The sequence below is a fragment of the Sinohyriopsis cumingii genome, chromosome 5 (assembly GCF_028554795.1).
Source record: "Sinohyriopsis cumingii isolate HCF-2022 chromosome 5, ASM2855479v2, whole genome shotgun sequence".
NCBI lineage: Eukaryota > Metazoa > Mollusca > Bivalvia > Unionida > Unionidae > Sinohyriopsis > Sinohyriopsis cumingii.
The window spans coordinates 116,374,229-116,391,493 of NC_142965.1; the positions used below are offsets into that span (position 1 = coordinate 116,374,229).

The following is a 17,265-nucleotide window of genomic DNA, read 5'->3' on the forward strand; positions in this document are numbered from 1 at the left end:
TGTTATAACTTTGAAAAACACTGAGTACTAAACAACTTGACGCAATTCAAAACATATGTCATCCAGGCTGATTTTGAGATGGTATGTTTACCCTAAACCCTCGTGTCTTCTGTTATAGATGGCTAGCTCTGCTTCCTAGCTGACTTTTACTACCATATCTACTTGCCATATAGACGTACATATTTCACGTCATTTTCAAGAACAACTCAAGCCCGAAACGACTAATTCACAAATATATTCATATATTTCATTACTAAGCATTCATAGCTAAATTAAGTCACAGCATAACTATAAATTCAGAAATCGGACAGGGACCCATTTACGAAACAACTTCCCTGCTATCATAACAATTTTGTCCAATTTAGTTTGAGTCAAACATGAAATAAATGGCTACAGAAACTGACAATACATATATGCATACTCCATATACTTGAAGAGAGATGTTTTTCAGAATCAATTAATCAAAATAGTTTACTATGCAAATTTAGACCTGCAGAAAGAAAAGAAACAAATGATGTTTTTGCACTTGTAATACTTAGTGAAAACAACGATTTTAGAAGACAAACTGCATTATTCTCCCTAGAAAACTTTCTTTAATTAAAATATTTCAACCAAAATGAACGTGAACATACACGTCATAACCGAAAGAGAATACTTACCGACTATAAAATATTTAACTCAACCATTATGTCCAACACATGCTTCGCTTGCTTTTAAGATTTTACCTATTTGATAACTGACCCTAAGGTCAAGGTAGATGCATGACCTTCATTACATTTATTAGAATCTCTGATGGGAACTATACAGTGTGGGAATGAAGGTCCACTAAAATTGTAATTTCGTCTACCAGTACAAGGGAGTTTCAAGGCCTGATACGAACACGATGGGGGGGGGGGGGGGGGGGAGGTGGTTTTGTTATCAAGTATCCGAATACAGATGGTACTGATGATCCATCTTCTCTCATTTCTCCGTCTCCTGTCGTGTTTCTGTCGATCTTAATAAGGTAGACAACAACCCTGTCAACGACTCGATACACGATCCGATCAGAGACTTTGAATTTGATCCGGTCGACCACTCGTAGCTTGACAGTGTCGACGATCGGAGATACACATCCAGAGAACGAGTTGAATACGAGAAGTCCCACTGTGGCAATGATCTGTCACATTCTGGACTGCCAGACCGTAGACAGATATAGTGGAGTATACTAGCTGTTTATATATTTTGTCGTATCCACTCATTAGGTGTGGCACATATTATATTTCAAAATCCTTTGTGCTCAATATAGCCATGAGTAAATCTATATTTAAAAATAAAATAAAAAATACGTAAAGGAAGGAAGGAAGGAAGACAAAATGTAAACTCAGGGCCGGATGGGGTGGGTTTACAGATTCACCAGGCTTTAAAAAAAACAAACACACACACACACACAAGTACAGTCACTGGTGGCTTGAAATTTGACCATAGTTTTATTCTTACGCACGTTTATTGGATAATGTGCACTCTTTGAGTAAATAGACAAACAGATTTTGATTTGTGCCCATTCGAGATAAGTCAGGTCCTTTTCGAAATGTTATAAAAAAAATCTCCCCAAATGCTTTACTTTATATGGCCCTGAAACTTCTCCAGCGCCCGGCTAACCCGTGTGGACCTAACGACAATGTTCAGCTGCAGCGTTGGTGGATTCAGATTAAAATAACACGATTTCTCTGCTGAAGAACAGGAAGATATAGGAAACGAAATTAATGGAATGAATCAACAAAGAATAGGAGATAGTCATCCTTGGATCAAAATGGCTCAATTGAATGCTAACTTTTGATTTAGATCTTCTTATGAATAGATGCGGTTTGGGGATGGTAGGATTCAATAAATTTTACAGTCGATTATTTTTCTTTTTATAGTATAGTAGTAACAGCAGCAGTATTAGTAATAGTAATTGTAGTTCTTGCTGTTCTGGTTATTATTGTAATTGATGTTATTATTGTTGTTTTCTGGAGTTTAGAAGAAACCAGCAAAAGATTTCATATATCAAAACTGCATGAATGGATTTTATACTTGCATAGTATAATGTAAGCAAAAACATTAGCTTGGTCAAAGAAAGAAAATAAAATAACAATTCTGAACTTAAATGGGTGCTATGCTAGGAAATGTTTTATATGTTTATCTAAGTAAGAAAAGAAACAGCTTTAATACCTATCGTCAAAGCTTTTTAACATAACGTTTTGGAGTATTCTTTCATTTATATTTTCTCCAGCTAGTGCTGTTTCTGCAACAGGTAAATAAAACACTCTAAACATTGAGAAAAAACTACAACATTGTGTATATTTATGTATCTAGGAAAAGATCTCTGGAACTGCCGCACGCTTACCAGGATGCTCTCTAAACATACTGGAAAGATCACTATCTATGTAATACAGGAATCCGCCTAGAATAAGAAGGATAAACGGAAACTCGAGTTTTACACCTGTGCGTTTTCTTTTCCCAGGTAACAACATGGTTTAATCAAGAATGCAGGTTTGATACCCGCCCAAGTCAGCCCGGGACGGCTGCCTAGTGTCTTTGGAAAAGTACTTAGCTCATAATTCCTCGGTTAGATACAGCTAGCAATGTGGTAGATGTGCCATTAATACCAACCAACCAATCTAATCGCCCGTCCTTTTGACTATATATGCATCTTATCTCTAACAAGGACTGCTGGATTGAAGCCAGATGACATTCGACTTTATACTGATGCGACCTTGAATAAGTTTGTCATTCAGTTTTTCACGACATCATTTATAATAATTATGCCTAATGAATTCGTGTCCTAATGACATTGTTTTCGTCAGCATCACTTTACCAAAGCTTTGGATATCAGCCAAACTGTACGTGCAGGTTATATTGATGAGACCTTTAATGAATTTGATTTCTTGCTGTCCGTGAAGTCGTTAACAGAAGCTATGGTTCCTAGTTTTCCTGTTATTGACATTGGATTTACCTGCAATATTTTACCAACGATTGTTGGATTCATATTGGTGATATATTCAATGAATTTAGTATCGAAATGCCCACAATATCATTTTGTAGCTCTATATGCCTGATTAGCAATCATCCAAGTTTTGTTTTCTACAGAATAGCTTGGACTTAGACCGAATTATCATACGCCTTTATATTGACGAGACTTCTAGCAAACTGTGATGAGCAATGTAGCTATTCCTTACATATATAAATTGCTTCATTATACTTGATAATGTGTTATACCATGCTTCCTTTAGGTTGTGGTTGTCTTGTCCTTTTTTCTGTATAATTCGTTTTCTTCATAATTTTTCAAAGCAAAATTCTAAGCTTAAATATAAGCGCTGTCATGTATTTTCCCGTTTATGAATGGAATATTCAATATTCTTGCTTGACATTTAAAATAAAACTTGGTGTTCTGTACACATTAGGCACAATATGTGGAAATGAAAGCTTTACTAAGAAGATAACGAAAATCAAACAAACAGGCGAAACAAATTGCAAAGCTGATGAAGTACCATGCCGCATGCGTATAGGACACACACACACACACACACACACATGCATAACTCCTGATGGATGAATCTAGTCCAGACTGCATGCCTTGCCTGTACCCACTGACAGTAGAAAACACCTAATTTATGAGTTAAAACATGAGCTGATTTTATTATATACGAGCAAGAGTTACCGTATTGTCTTTAAGCAAATGACATTATCCAGCAAAAGAATGCTAGACTGTAATCAAACAATAATGATTTGTTAGTTCTTCGGCAAGGTTTCCTTCGGCTCAAGGAATGCAACTGCTACATCAGGTCTCTGTTCTTGAATAATCGTCTGTATATCAAGCAATGGCACCTAGGATATCCCTATGTGTATTCTCCAGGCACATACATTTATACGAGGTTTATCAGGTAAATAATTCATTGGAAGTTAGTTTACAGATTGTTATGATCGTCTTGAACCCCATACACATAGCTTTCCACTCAAGATGGTGGTGAGTCGAGATGGTCATAATATTCATTACACTCACTGGGATATTGTTTTGTATGCCTTTTAAAGAATTGCAATTTCTTTATTTTGTATCTATGATCTTGCTTGAACGGCATATTAATCTTTTTTGGAAATGCTCATCTTCCTCAAATTTTGTTCTTTTCAGTGTTATCTATACAAGTTCAGTATTTTCACTTTTAATTGGCACTAACCACCCAAGTATTGTGATAATGTGTCGGCAAACACCACATACATGCATGCATGCACGCACGCACACACACACACACACACACACACACACACACATACATACATCTGGTACATAGTAATTACGTTTAGATAACTGACCACTTGAATTAGTTATATGTTGTAGCATTTTGTTGCAGTTGTAGCTGTGTGTACTTCCTTCATTTTCCTATTGGGTCTAAAGGTAGTCTTAGTCTTTACAGAAATCTTTTGTAGGATATTCAAGAGTAATTATGTCGCACTTATCCGTATGCTACCCAAGAGTCACGACTGCCTCAATCATGAAATTAGAGAGAAGTAGTTGCATCGGCTTCAGTTTCTTCAAGAAGGCGCCACATCAGATTTTATGTTGAGTCCTTTTTCATCGAACGGTTATCAAAAAGTGTGAATATATCCAAATTAGTCGCTATCTTCTTGCTTTTCTTTTTGTAATCTCAGTTTCGAAGTCTGTGGAACTTAATGTTCTGTTTTTCTTCAGGACGTTTGTTACAATAGTTGCCAAGTCAGCTCTGTCTATATCCTGGAGACCTCTCACGAGTTGGCCTGCCTGGTCCGGATGCACGCGCCGCCCCCGCCACTCGTACAAGATGTAGAAATTGGCAAGGGAACCGGAATGTCGGTACATTTTGTAGATCTGGTTGATTCTCTCTGGTTTCATACCTAGAACAACTCCCAAAAGATGGCCTTCTTCCCCAGACATTTGTTTTGCAAGAAGGACAATGCTATTTCTGGCCAGTATCTTCAATGCGGCTAAAACGAAAGAACTAACATATTTGAGATAGACAATTTTACAGTATGGATGATGTGTCTAGGAACCTAAACCGCATGCTTAACCTTTACATCATTAAAGACTGTTCATACAATTACTAATGTATTAAAGTTATGACACCAGCAACATGTTCCACGTATCTTCCTCTTTCAACTTCTCATTCGTTCAGTGTAATTTTCATTCGTCCGTCAAAACCGAATTTTTAATTTTTCACCCATGCGACAGAGAAATCTAGCTGTTTTGCTAACCTTACTTTTCTTATCTCAGTCTAGTCATCTCAGACCGATCGTCTCAGTCAAGGTGTCCACTCACTCAGAAATACTTTAAAAAAGAAACCCTTGTTGTCTACAACTGTGCCTGACGTATTTGTACTAAAATCAAACAACAACAACACATATATATAACAAAAACATAGTTACTTAAGGTAAATCCATCTTTGAGAATACACATTAAAAAAAAACATTTCGAGAGAGAGAGACAAAGACACAAATGCATACGATGTCGAGCTTTTTTGGTATTATTCTAGTTCGTTCCACACAGCATGGCCAATTTTATCCTATATGCAGGCCTAGCTCAGTACATTTTCAGGTCAGCGTCATTAAATGTAGCTAGAGCTACCTAACTAGTTTTAAATTCTTCGTATGAAACAAATTATATATTGTTTGCTACATTTAATGACGCTGACCTGAAAAATGACTGTGCTAAAGATAGGATAAAATTCTCAATGCTGTGTGAAATGAACTATGACAGGAAACACTGATCCATGCACATAGACTATAGACCTATACACTTCATAGCCTCCCAACTCTCTTAACAACTTAAGAATGTGGACTAGTGAAGACAGTAATAATAAAACAGCAATATCTTGAATCGTATCAAATGGAAGTAACCAACGATTTTAACTGCATGTATAAAATTCATACTGGAATAATAATAATAATAATAATAATAATAACAATGAACAAACTTCATGCCTAGCGGAAGTTAGTTTCCTTCAATCAGAATCTCACGTGAGTGAAACATAAACGCTGACCGAGAGTCTGATAAAGGTGTGTACAATTTATTGTTACTTTCTGTACGGTAAAGTCCATCAGCAATTTTTGCAAATAAGAAATGCAAAAATATGTATAATATTCTTTAGAAGTGGTACAATGTGTGGTGTAAAAGCTAACAATGCATATCTCTTTTATGTACTAAGTGAGTCAGTACAACTTGACTTTCAAAATTTTCGTGCAAGAAACGAAAGCTTGTATTACTGATGCATATTTTACGTGGAGGATCCATAACAAAACACGAAAACTTCATTTATGTGTTCTAAGTCTTTATCGATAACACTGACTAGCTTGTTAGCCTAACAGCGATTTCACCATGTTTTGTGATAAGCCTAAGGCGACAGGATCAATTTGAGGTCTGATTGAACAAAACTACAGGAAAAGAAAACATCATTATTACTTGTAACGAAAGCTAGATATGATTGCTGCATTTCAACTGTAACATTGGCTTAATCGTTAGGTACGAATGGAAAATAAAAGCATTATGCCTGCATCAAGTTTCCATCCTTTGCAGAACTATTTTGTACCAGTTATCTGTATAAGCTTGTGCTGCTGTCATGTTCCCTACTGTTGATAACACTTTTTTGTATGGGCTGACCCTAAGTCTTGTATGACTTCAAACATTAGAATACCGAGATATTTATTTGTATCCTACCTTCATTTTCAAGGTCTCTTTGGTTTACCGACTGCCCCGAGGATTGCGATGCTGAAAAAAGAGTTTACATATGTAGAATACGTTGCAAAAATGCATATGAACCATTACTATCTCATTTACAGGGATGGACAACTAAATGTACATGAGAAAGGCTTTTGTTCAAGATTTCTGAAATAAGTCTGTATTTTTATGTCTAGTCCGAGATAAACTAAAATGTAAAAACAATAGTTGACTTCCGTGTGCCTTTCTGGGATACATATTTTATCCAGCTTGATTCCAGTGAATAGGACCACCAGAACCATTCCGAATTTCGTACATTTCTAACCAAAATACACCTGCAGCACGTGCATGGGACCACTATCTTAAGTTGATAGATACTCTATATGAATATCCTCAATTAGATATATTCATGAGTAAATATTAGATTGTAGAAATAAAGACACCAACATTCTGTCCACCATCTTGATTTCTTTCACATGTTACTCAGACTAACAAGTATATATATATATATATATATATATATATATATATATATATATATATATATATATATATATATATATATATATATATATAAGGAATTGGTTGGTATGAAAGAAGTAAATTTAGAAACAATAAATAAAAAGGGGCTGTACAAGCAGGCCATTTGATAATTTTAAAGTAGGAATATCCGTTTACTTGTTGAGAGGGTGTGACATTTTAGGACTACTTGCCATCAAGAGGAAAAGAAGTTAACCTAATGTTCATACTCTGTTGATCATAGTACACGCTACATGGTACGCGTTTTCGCTCAGGCTTGAAAAAGTAGTACTACAACAAGTTGCCTTCCTTACTATCAGACTGAATTAAATTTCGCCATTTGAATAACATTCATATGCATATTATATGAATTTAATTTAACTAAATTTCATGTTACATAAGATGTTTTGAAATTTCCAATTACATCTTTGTTAACATATATCGCTGCTCAAAGATTGCTCAAATTTTGCCAGAACAATAATTTACTCTTGCACCGGTTCGTCAGTTTCTCAGTTCGGCCGTTCAGGTGCAACTTTCTCATTTGCTACATTTACATAAACGTTTGTAGAAATACCTTGACCCGGAACAAATAAAACATTACCCTGTTTAACCACCTTGCTTCAGTAGAATCGAAAGCAGTCCTTGGGTACACTTTGGCAGGAAGAATGACATCACACGAATGCAACAAGGTCGCTATAAAGACTGATGAATTGTAATCGTGAAACGGATTCCTAGCAGGAACACAGACAAAACCAATACCCAAGTGAAGTTGTTATAAGTGAGCAAGACCGAAGCCTCGTGCAAGTTTGTTATGATATGCGTCTACATAGAGTAGTTTCACATATTACCTGATCATTTTCTACTAAAGATCTTCTCCTGCAAGATTTACAAGTAATTATGGACAGTGATGGTGACTGACAGGCGGGACTAGCAAGGCGTGACTGCTGTATCTAAAGAACTGCGTCTCAATCATCTAAACCACCACGTGTTTGATGTTTAGAGTCTGACTCCTTTTTAAATTAAATGGGAAAGTTTACGTTCGACTTATATTTTATTTTATTCCAAGGAAATAATTTACAATATCTTACGCTAATGACCCTACAGCTTAAAAAATAATCGTGTGCGCTATTTTGTGTAAGACCCTGAACTAAAATGACAATCTGTGAGAACACTTTGAATAAAAGTACTTCATGCATACAATCTTAGTTGAACTGTTTTACCACACTGAGTTACACTTACCAGATTCTGTGGAGGAGGAGATAGAAATCTCTGTTAGTGATCTTTGAAGCTCAGATTCATCTGAAATAAACAATGACCCTTCCGTATAAAGAATTAAGTCTGTTTGATTAATTTGTATTTTAAATAATAATGTTACTTCGTGGGTATCTTATAAACAAAAAAAAAAAAACAAAAGCGTTCTTGGAGATAAGTTGCATGTGTGAAGGTTTATTTCCATCTCTAAAATCACAAATGATAATCAACAGATCTACATATGATGATGTTATATCGTCTGGCAATTAAGTCGAATTCTGATATGACCTATGCAGAGTAACCTTAAAGACAAACATAGTCCGTGAGATTATAAAGTTCTTGAGACTAATGCTCTTAGTTCTGAGCTAACTATTATGGTCATTGTAAATACTTCCCTTGTTTTCTTCATACCGCCCAAAAATTTGCATATATTAAGAATACAGTATTTTCGAAAACGATTTTTGAGACTCTGCTTTTTGTGCTATTGTATCGTATTTTTCGAAAACAGGTAGCATTTTTACTGACATAATGTTTGTGATAAGTTTTGATAAGTAAATCATGACCTTTATAGTTACCAACCTAATAGATGATTTCGATGAGAAGACACGAAAGAAAGGACCACATAGATATTGGATTCGTAGTGCTTAAATCATCTGTAGTTCATGCCCTGCCCTCATCGCGTTTTGATTTCTTTGTACTAAAATTTTCTTTTATGTAGTAAACAGCATCATTTGGATTAAACGTACTTAAACGTACCACAATTCAGTCCTAAAAATGAGAGCATTTATTTATTTCAATATATGCAAATTATCTCTGCATTATGACGAAAAAATGTTGTGAATAAACCAAAATTTCTGACAGGCCATTTAATATATTTTATGTCTTCGCTTCATTTAAATATTTGACATTGAATTCTACTGAACATAATCGTATTAATTAATCGATTAATTAGTTTAATTATTTATTTCAATCATTATTCGTTTAATTTATTTCCGTGATTATATATTCATTTATGTGATATTTTGCAACAAATTTAAAGAATTAGTGAACTAAAATAGATGTGCAAAAATTATAACTGACGTGATAGATCGATACTTGTTATTGAAAAAATATTTTAAAGAGAATTTAAGGAAGTTAGTTAAATAATTCAAACCTTACAAACATGATATGACCAGTGAGGAAGAGAATAAATATCTATGAATGACTGCCACAAGATATCAAGAACTAATTACAATTTCAAAGAAGGCCCGAATCATAACAACAATCAAAATGTAAGGGACTGAATAATGTTTCACATACATATATTGCTGATTTAAATATTTGTGCAAATAATGACGTTTAAGTTAAATGTGTAGGAATACAAATTCTGTACTGGGCGCTAGGCGATGTAACTATCAGAAATGCCAGGTGATACGAAAATTAGCCGTTCCAGCTAAATCAGTAATGAATATGTCTAAGACAAAGTAATCTTGTCCCAGGGCATCATCTGTCATAATACTCCATTGATGACTATGAAAACACAAATATTGTCCACTATGAGACAACAATAATCGATTATGTGAATGAATGAGAACTAGCTTTTATATTTGAGAATAGACGACTTGACCCGGGGAAAAAAAAATACGGAGAAAACAATCAAACAAACAATCTATAGTGCTTGCTGAAAATAAAGGTAAGCTGTTCCATTACTTTTTTCATTCATGCATATAGAATTCGTTTCTATGTATAGCTATTTGGGGAAATTATGTTCTAGTCATCTAATTATGTTAAAGTCTCTTAGATTTCTGCATAACAATGCCTCTCAAAATATCTTGATTGTCTTAAACGGCAAATGATCAGATGTCGAATTAATAATTTAGAATCGTAGAAAGTATCATAACGAAAGATAAAAATGAAAATTCTAGCATAAATAAGACTACTTATAGCAAGCAAACAATCATGATGACAACGAAACAAATTAGATTTAGGAAAAAACAGAAAATTAGTAAGCAAAAAGAAAAAAATATTCGCTATTCTAGCTAAATTTGTTAATCATCGAATAGAACTTCACCCCTCGCGCAGGAAGCAGACTATAGTAGAGATTGATAGAAGGGCTATGTAGCGAATTGAATACATAAATATACACATATATTCAGTGGTGTGGCTATGAAACGTTACAGGTGCTATTAACTCGCAATATGAGTGAACAATGTAAAATATTTTGTACATTGATGGCAATATGGATGAGATAGATATACAATGTTGCAATTTTATAAAATTAAAGTGATTATATGTTTTGCATTTGTATTGTTTGTTTTTTTATTATATACTTAGAGCACATAGACGGGACTATATGAAATCATTAAAAAAAACAAAAAAAAAAAACACAATGACTACCATCATATGGGTCATACAGGGAACCGGGTTTCCACACCATCTTGCACTGCCCATGCCTATGGAGGATAATAGATTTTTCGAGAAAAACAAGCCATGAGAAAATAAGGTTGTCGAGTAAAAGAGATTCATGTTAAAATTAAGAGCCTAAAACAACGACAAGCACCCTATGGGTCATGAATGGGGTATAAACATGCTCAGTGTGACTTGGTGTTGTCTAGTGCTTCGCTCTTAAATCATATGGCGGTTGTCAGTGTTTTTCACTTCTGAAGAACTGCATAAGTCAATTCTGTATGGTATGTTATGTTACACATAAAACAAACAGAGTTCTGACGTAGATATTGTTGTTGTTGTTGTTGTTGTTGTTCTAGGGTTTAACGCCATTTTTCAGTGCAGGATAGGCTATACATGGCGGCCAGTATAACTGGTGGAGGAAGAACCCTGGAAAACCCAGGGAAGAACCACCGACCCACGAGAAGCTACTGGCAGGCTCTCCCTCGTACCCACGCTAGCCGAGCCTTGGACTCGAACCCACGCAGACAGAGGTGAAATGGCAGTGATCCGGAACGGTGAGCGCTTTAGACCACTCGGCCACTCGGGGCCCCCTGACGTAGATCTCTTTTGTTCGAAAACCTGATTTTCCCATGGCCATGAGCGGTGTGAGCTGGTTCGGGTCCTTGTAGTAGCCGTGGGTACTGGGCAGCCACTGCTGCTGCTGTTAGAAGCCACTGCGGACTGATAAATTCACGTACAGAGATCTCGACCAGCAGAATTATATTATGCTGAAATGGACTTTCGAAAGAGTGAAGCATACGGTAGACAACATTTAAACCAAACATATATCTTAGAAACGTTCTTCCAAGTTAAGATGTATCAGTATCTTAAATTGTGTCAAATCCGTTCTAGTGGCCTAAGTGGTTAGAGGGTCCGCCTCGGATGCGGGATGTCGCAGGTTCGAATCCCGGTCGAGTCACACCAAAGACTTATAAAAATGGTGCTAGCAGCTGCCTCACATGGCGCTAAGCATTAAGAGGTTAGTGTTCGGACGACTGGTAGGCCTAGTGTCAGGATAATGTGACTGGGTGGGACATAATGCTACATCTCTGCGGCATGATGCCCCAGCGCAAGACATCACAATACACCGCAGACATCGTAGCGATATGACTGAAAAATTGCTAAAAGTTATGCTACAAATCGAAATCACACACACACACACACACACACACACACAGAGTTTTTACCGTGCATGGTTTTGGCATTATGCTCCTTACGCTTGATTGATGAATGACAATGATAACCGCATATTGTCATTCCAGGAATGCATGTGGAAAGTTAAGGAAGAATTTTATACTATGTGATGAGTGAAATTATAATGATGGAAACATGCAAAAAGAAAAAATATGTATTTAGTGCGTGGACTGTGAACTACTTCAAACATGTCCTTGCTCGAAAATAGTCTGATTAAAATCGAGATCTCCAACATAACATACATATTACGGACACCGATACGATGCAATGTTCAGCCGAACCTCTGGTTTACAAATCAAATTGCAGCTTTCGCCTTTATATAATCTAAAACCAATAATCGGAACAAATCGTAACTAACGATAACTCCATAGCACTAAATGAAACACTTTATTTGATAGGTTACCAAAATTAAGTGGACAATGAATTATAAAGGTCTCCAGAACATGAATCTTTACGGCGCTTGTCAGATTTTATTATTAGTAGAACACGATTTTTTAAGCTCTGAAAACAAACTACTATCCAGTAAATTCAGCTGCACTGCAAATAACAGAATATTGCTGTTTAACTATTATGGATGAGTCTTTTACTTTTCGACCGAAAATGGATTTTTTATAGTGTGTTTAATATAAACAATCTTTACAACTTACTGTTTCCTATTTTTATTTTATCAAAGAAAATATTCACGTCATACGTAAAGAAAATGTAATAAAGAGACTTAAAATATATATTACGTAAACGTTTCGTTTAAAAAGCAATTCGAAGTCTTGAAAATGTTTGGGTCACAGCTGAAATATTTTTGTGCTAAACTTCTACAAGGAAAGCTTATAATATGTGCGCCTAATAAGATTAATAGAACAAATTCTGGTATACATGTGTATCACAAAATAAATATGAAATATACAAATACTACAACATACTGGAACTGACTGATTGAACCTCGTTATCATCTGTCCCTGAAATAAAACATGGTTAAAAAGGAAATTTTAACTTTCAGTCTATATTCTCCGCATATGACTACATATTAACCGTTATATATATATATATATATATATATATATATATATATATATATATATATATATATATATATATATATATATATATATATATATATATATATATATATTAAATTTCATAATTTATAATTTCCTAATGATATGTATTAAACTGTGTCATTGATGCTAAACTGAAAAAGAGTTACATTTGGACAAGAATACTACTTTTCTTAATACGAAACCTTTACGCCACGCCCTGATTGCGCAGGCAGATGTTCAAGCCGGACTTTAGCTCAAGTTTAGAACCAAGGATAAAATGTACGTCTGACTTGAGACTGACCAATCAAATGCCTTGTTCGAGACATTGACTGTAAAACTTGTTTAAGTTTTCACCAGATAAAATACCTAGAAAAGTTCCCTCCCCTCCCCTCTACTCCCCCATAACCATCACGCTTCCGTTGCAGGATCAGGGTTGTAGAATAGCCCATCATAATGTCGTGACAGGCGACTAATGGAAGCAAGAGCTGCATTGTCACAGTGATCTGTGTGCTTGACTTCGGACTTTCAATCGAAAGGATGCAGGTTCAATCCTTCCAGTCCTGGTCGATTGGTGTGACATATCTTTGGATAAGGTATTTTACTCCAATTGCCTGGAACTAAACGAACTACTTGTGTTGGTCTGCCATAAAACACGAAACTAAACTACATTTTTGTGCAGCCACACACTACCAACAAATCGAACTGAAAGCTTCATGAGGCCTCGAATGGTTCAGTGGTCTAAGAAGCTGTCCTTACAGATCACTGATATCTCACCTCCGTCAGCTTGGGTTCGAGTCTCGACTCGGTCAATGTGGGTATGTGAGAAAGTTTGTCAGTAGCTTTCAGTGGGCCGGTGTTTCTTTTCGGGGTTTTCCTGGATTATTCCTCCACCAAATACACTGGCCACTATGTATAGTGCTGACAGATGGTGATATCCCCCTCCAAAAAAAACAGAAAAAAACAACAGTTGCTAAGACATTGTAATGCGTACATAGGATCCATTATTTTAAAAGTATCATGACAAGGGTGCTATTCTTCAGTCTTGAATAAATATATCCCTAATAGTAACATATCCCTAGTACTAGAATATGCCTGAAAGTAACATATCCCCAGTACTAGCATATCCCCAGTATTAACATATCCCTAGACTAGCATGTCCCTAGTATTAACATATCCCTAGTACTAGTATATCTCTAGTAGTAATATGTCTCTAGTACTAACATATCCCTAGTAGTAGCATATAACATATCCCCAGTGCTAACATATCCCTAGTACTAGCATGTCCCTAGTATTAACATATCCCTAGTAGTATGTCCTTAGTACTAACATATCCCTAGCACTAACATATAACCTATCCCCGGTACTAACATTTCCCTATTAGTAAGATATAACATATTCGCAGCGCTAGCATATCCCTAGCTCGACTTCGGACGTGCGTTAGCTGCAAAAGACATATAACATATCCCTAGTACCAATATATCCCTAGTACTAGCATATCCCTCGTACTAGCATATCATTGGTACTAACTTCCTTAACGTAAGCACCTGCTTCTTGGGAGGTTATATGGTCTATTTACTGCTCTTTACTATTCGTAAGTCGAGGCATGCATGTGTTACATTTCGTGAATTATGTGGAGCATTGGAGACGGAAGGGGACAGGAGACATCTGTATAATTCGTATCATGAAATTTTAGAAAGATGTTACAAAAATACCTTCGTCAACCAAGAAAACCTCGTCATGCCCCTCGCTAGCCTCTGAATCTCGAGAGCTACTGGACCTTGGACGTGTGTTAGCTGCAAAAGACGTTCTAGTTCTAAAGGTGCACATACCATCGCAATGTGAGATTTGACTAAATTACGATAACAGCAAACTAGAAGCACAACAATTACGCATCATCTTTTGCACAGGTCTTGTGACTGATCTCCCATAAAGAGATTAAGATTTATCAGGTTATCTCAAAAATATCCGGGAAAATGTTACGCAATAGTATCGCAAAGTGGGATCTTTGGAAACTTAAATCAAAGAGGACTTATTACCATTTTTAACCAAACATAACCCACTCTGAGCTGTAAACAGAGTAGACTCGGATCAACCTGCGCATTGTTGCCGACAGATTCGAGTCAAAGCTATTCCTCTGAAGTAATAAGTAGAACAAACCTTATAGACTTGGATCGAAATGCATTATGCTCAGTCAGATTGGGGGCCACGCCGTTGTCTTGAAATAATAAGTTCTACAAAGCAGTGTAGAACCCGATTTTCCGATGCATTATGCGCAGGCAGATCTGGGTCAATCTTGTTAGCAGGTGGATGTGCGTTATATACGTGCAAATACGACGATTCAAAGTTAAGCGCAGTTTTAAAAAAAAAATCATTTATTGCTCAAAATGAGCAATAGGATAAAACGTTTTTTTTAAAAACATAAAAACAAGAAAGGCGAATAAACCATGCATAATGTCCATGCACAAAAGACGATGCATCTACTGACTCGTTATTCAAAAATTGTTACAGGTAATCCAAAAATGTACTTACTAGTCGCATAGGGAGCTATAACACCAGGAAAAAAACATGAAGACAGTAATATTATATATTATGCATGTAGTTTATCTGAAAACCTGAACAGAATATAGTTGGAATTTGACTGCATTTTGTGTGAATATTAACTACTTTATTCTGACAAAGTGTATCGGAAATTAATTAACTTAGGAATCATACATACTGACAAACACGAGAAGAAAACAAATCTGTACAAATGTACTATTCTACTATTCTTTACTGTATTCATATTGCTGCAAGCCAAAGGTCTTTATTTAACTGAGCGGTGTCAAACCCTGGCGAGATTCCCGCTAGAAGTCATAAGTTTACGCCGGAGTTCAAAATAATTCCATACAACTTCAGCTGTAAATTAGAAAGCCTGACGTGTCCGTTCTATACATAAATTTTACACTAACAAAGCAAGACCACAGATCTCACAACCTGCCAAATATCTATCAACTGCACATCTGCATGGTACTTCTTCGTGAGGTTTCCGTACCGCCAGCAGTTCACGCCGTAGAAACTAAACAACTATCCCATAACACGGGGAACTATTTTAACTACGCCACCTTAGGCCAGTCAATCCATGGTTTCCAGGAACATTTCGGCAGCACAACTGCATCACATTTGCCACCATGGCGACATAACGGCATCTGCCAAGTCCCTTCTTATTTGTTCCTTTGTGCAATTTACCGGATTCCTACCGTAAATACTGCCACTGCAGTCACACCACTAATGCACACCACTAGATTTTAATAGGGACTATGGTATTCCAGGGAAACTCATTCGGTTTTGACCAGAATTCACTACTAGTGAACCATGGTATCATGAAAACTCACTAACATTTCACTCCGTGACGTTTTCACCTAGTAATTGGCTAATTATTTGGGTCTAAGGAATATTTCCACTGCACCGAATTCCAATAATCACACAAGTATTCACACAAATCACAGAATTCCTTAAAACGGGGCGCTATAACTAAATGCGCATACTCCAAATATATTACAATACGTTACCTCACAAACCCTGTAAGAAGTTTTAATACGCTGTAAGAAGTTTTAATACGCTGTAAGAAGTTTTAATACCCTGTAAGAAGTTTTAATACGCTGTAAGAAGTTTTAAAACGCTGTACATACAATGAAAACTTTACCTCCAAGAAATATATCCTTATCGTAATTATTCGATGGTCATTAGCATGTATGAGAAACTGTTTTTTTGTTCAAAACGCAAGTTTTATAAATTGTAGCCTGAAGCAAATAAATTGGGTACAGAGTAAGTTATCAGCACCCAAGTTATGCTTTCATTTCTGGTCTCGATATTTATGTAATCTTTTTTTATTTTCATCAGGCTCTTTTGCAGTCGTCTTTAATTTATATTATGAAATTGTATCCTATAACTTTATGTGATGAGAACATATTCCATTTACATATAAAATATCGCCATGAAATAAGGTATGACATGATGGTAAGCTATATATAAAATATTACGTGATCATTTTCATTCTCCTAGGTGAATAGAATTTGTATAGAACAGCTGGATTCCACCTATTCACCAACAAATCTATCTATCTATATATATATATATATATATATATATATATATATA

General features: G+C 35.8%; 1 protein-coding gene across 6 annotated transcripts in view; it reads right to left on the minus strand.

Moving 5' to 3' along the window:
• Window positions 1–3,430: 3,430 nt before the first annotated feature.
• The window catches only part of LOC149800037 (uncharacterized), a 43,136-nt gene continuing 29,301 nt past the window's right edge, over window positions 3,431–17,265 (minus strand). The window contains exons 14-19 of one of the 6 annotated variants that reach the window (XM_089959560.1): window positions 15,658–15,672; window positions 14,841–14,921; window positions 13,012–13,047; window positions 8,462–8,521; window positions 6,704–6,754; window positions 3,431–4,977 (exon numbers count right to left, since the gene is read on the minus strand). In XM_089959560.1, the coding sequence (XP_089815686.1) occupies window positions 4,634–4,977; window positions 6,704–6,754; window positions 8,462–8,521; window positions 13,012–13,047; window positions 14,841–14,921; window positions 15,658–15,672 (587 nt within the window). In that variant the 3' untranslated portion in view covers window positions 3,431–4,633. The remainder of the gene's footprint in view (window positions 4,978–6,703; window positions 6,755–8,461; window positions 8,522–13,011; window positions 13,048–14,840; window positions 14,922–15,657; window positions 15,673–17,265) is intronic. The other 5 variants (XM_089959564.1, XM_089959561.1, XM_089959562.1 and 2 more) reach the window with 5 other exon arrangements.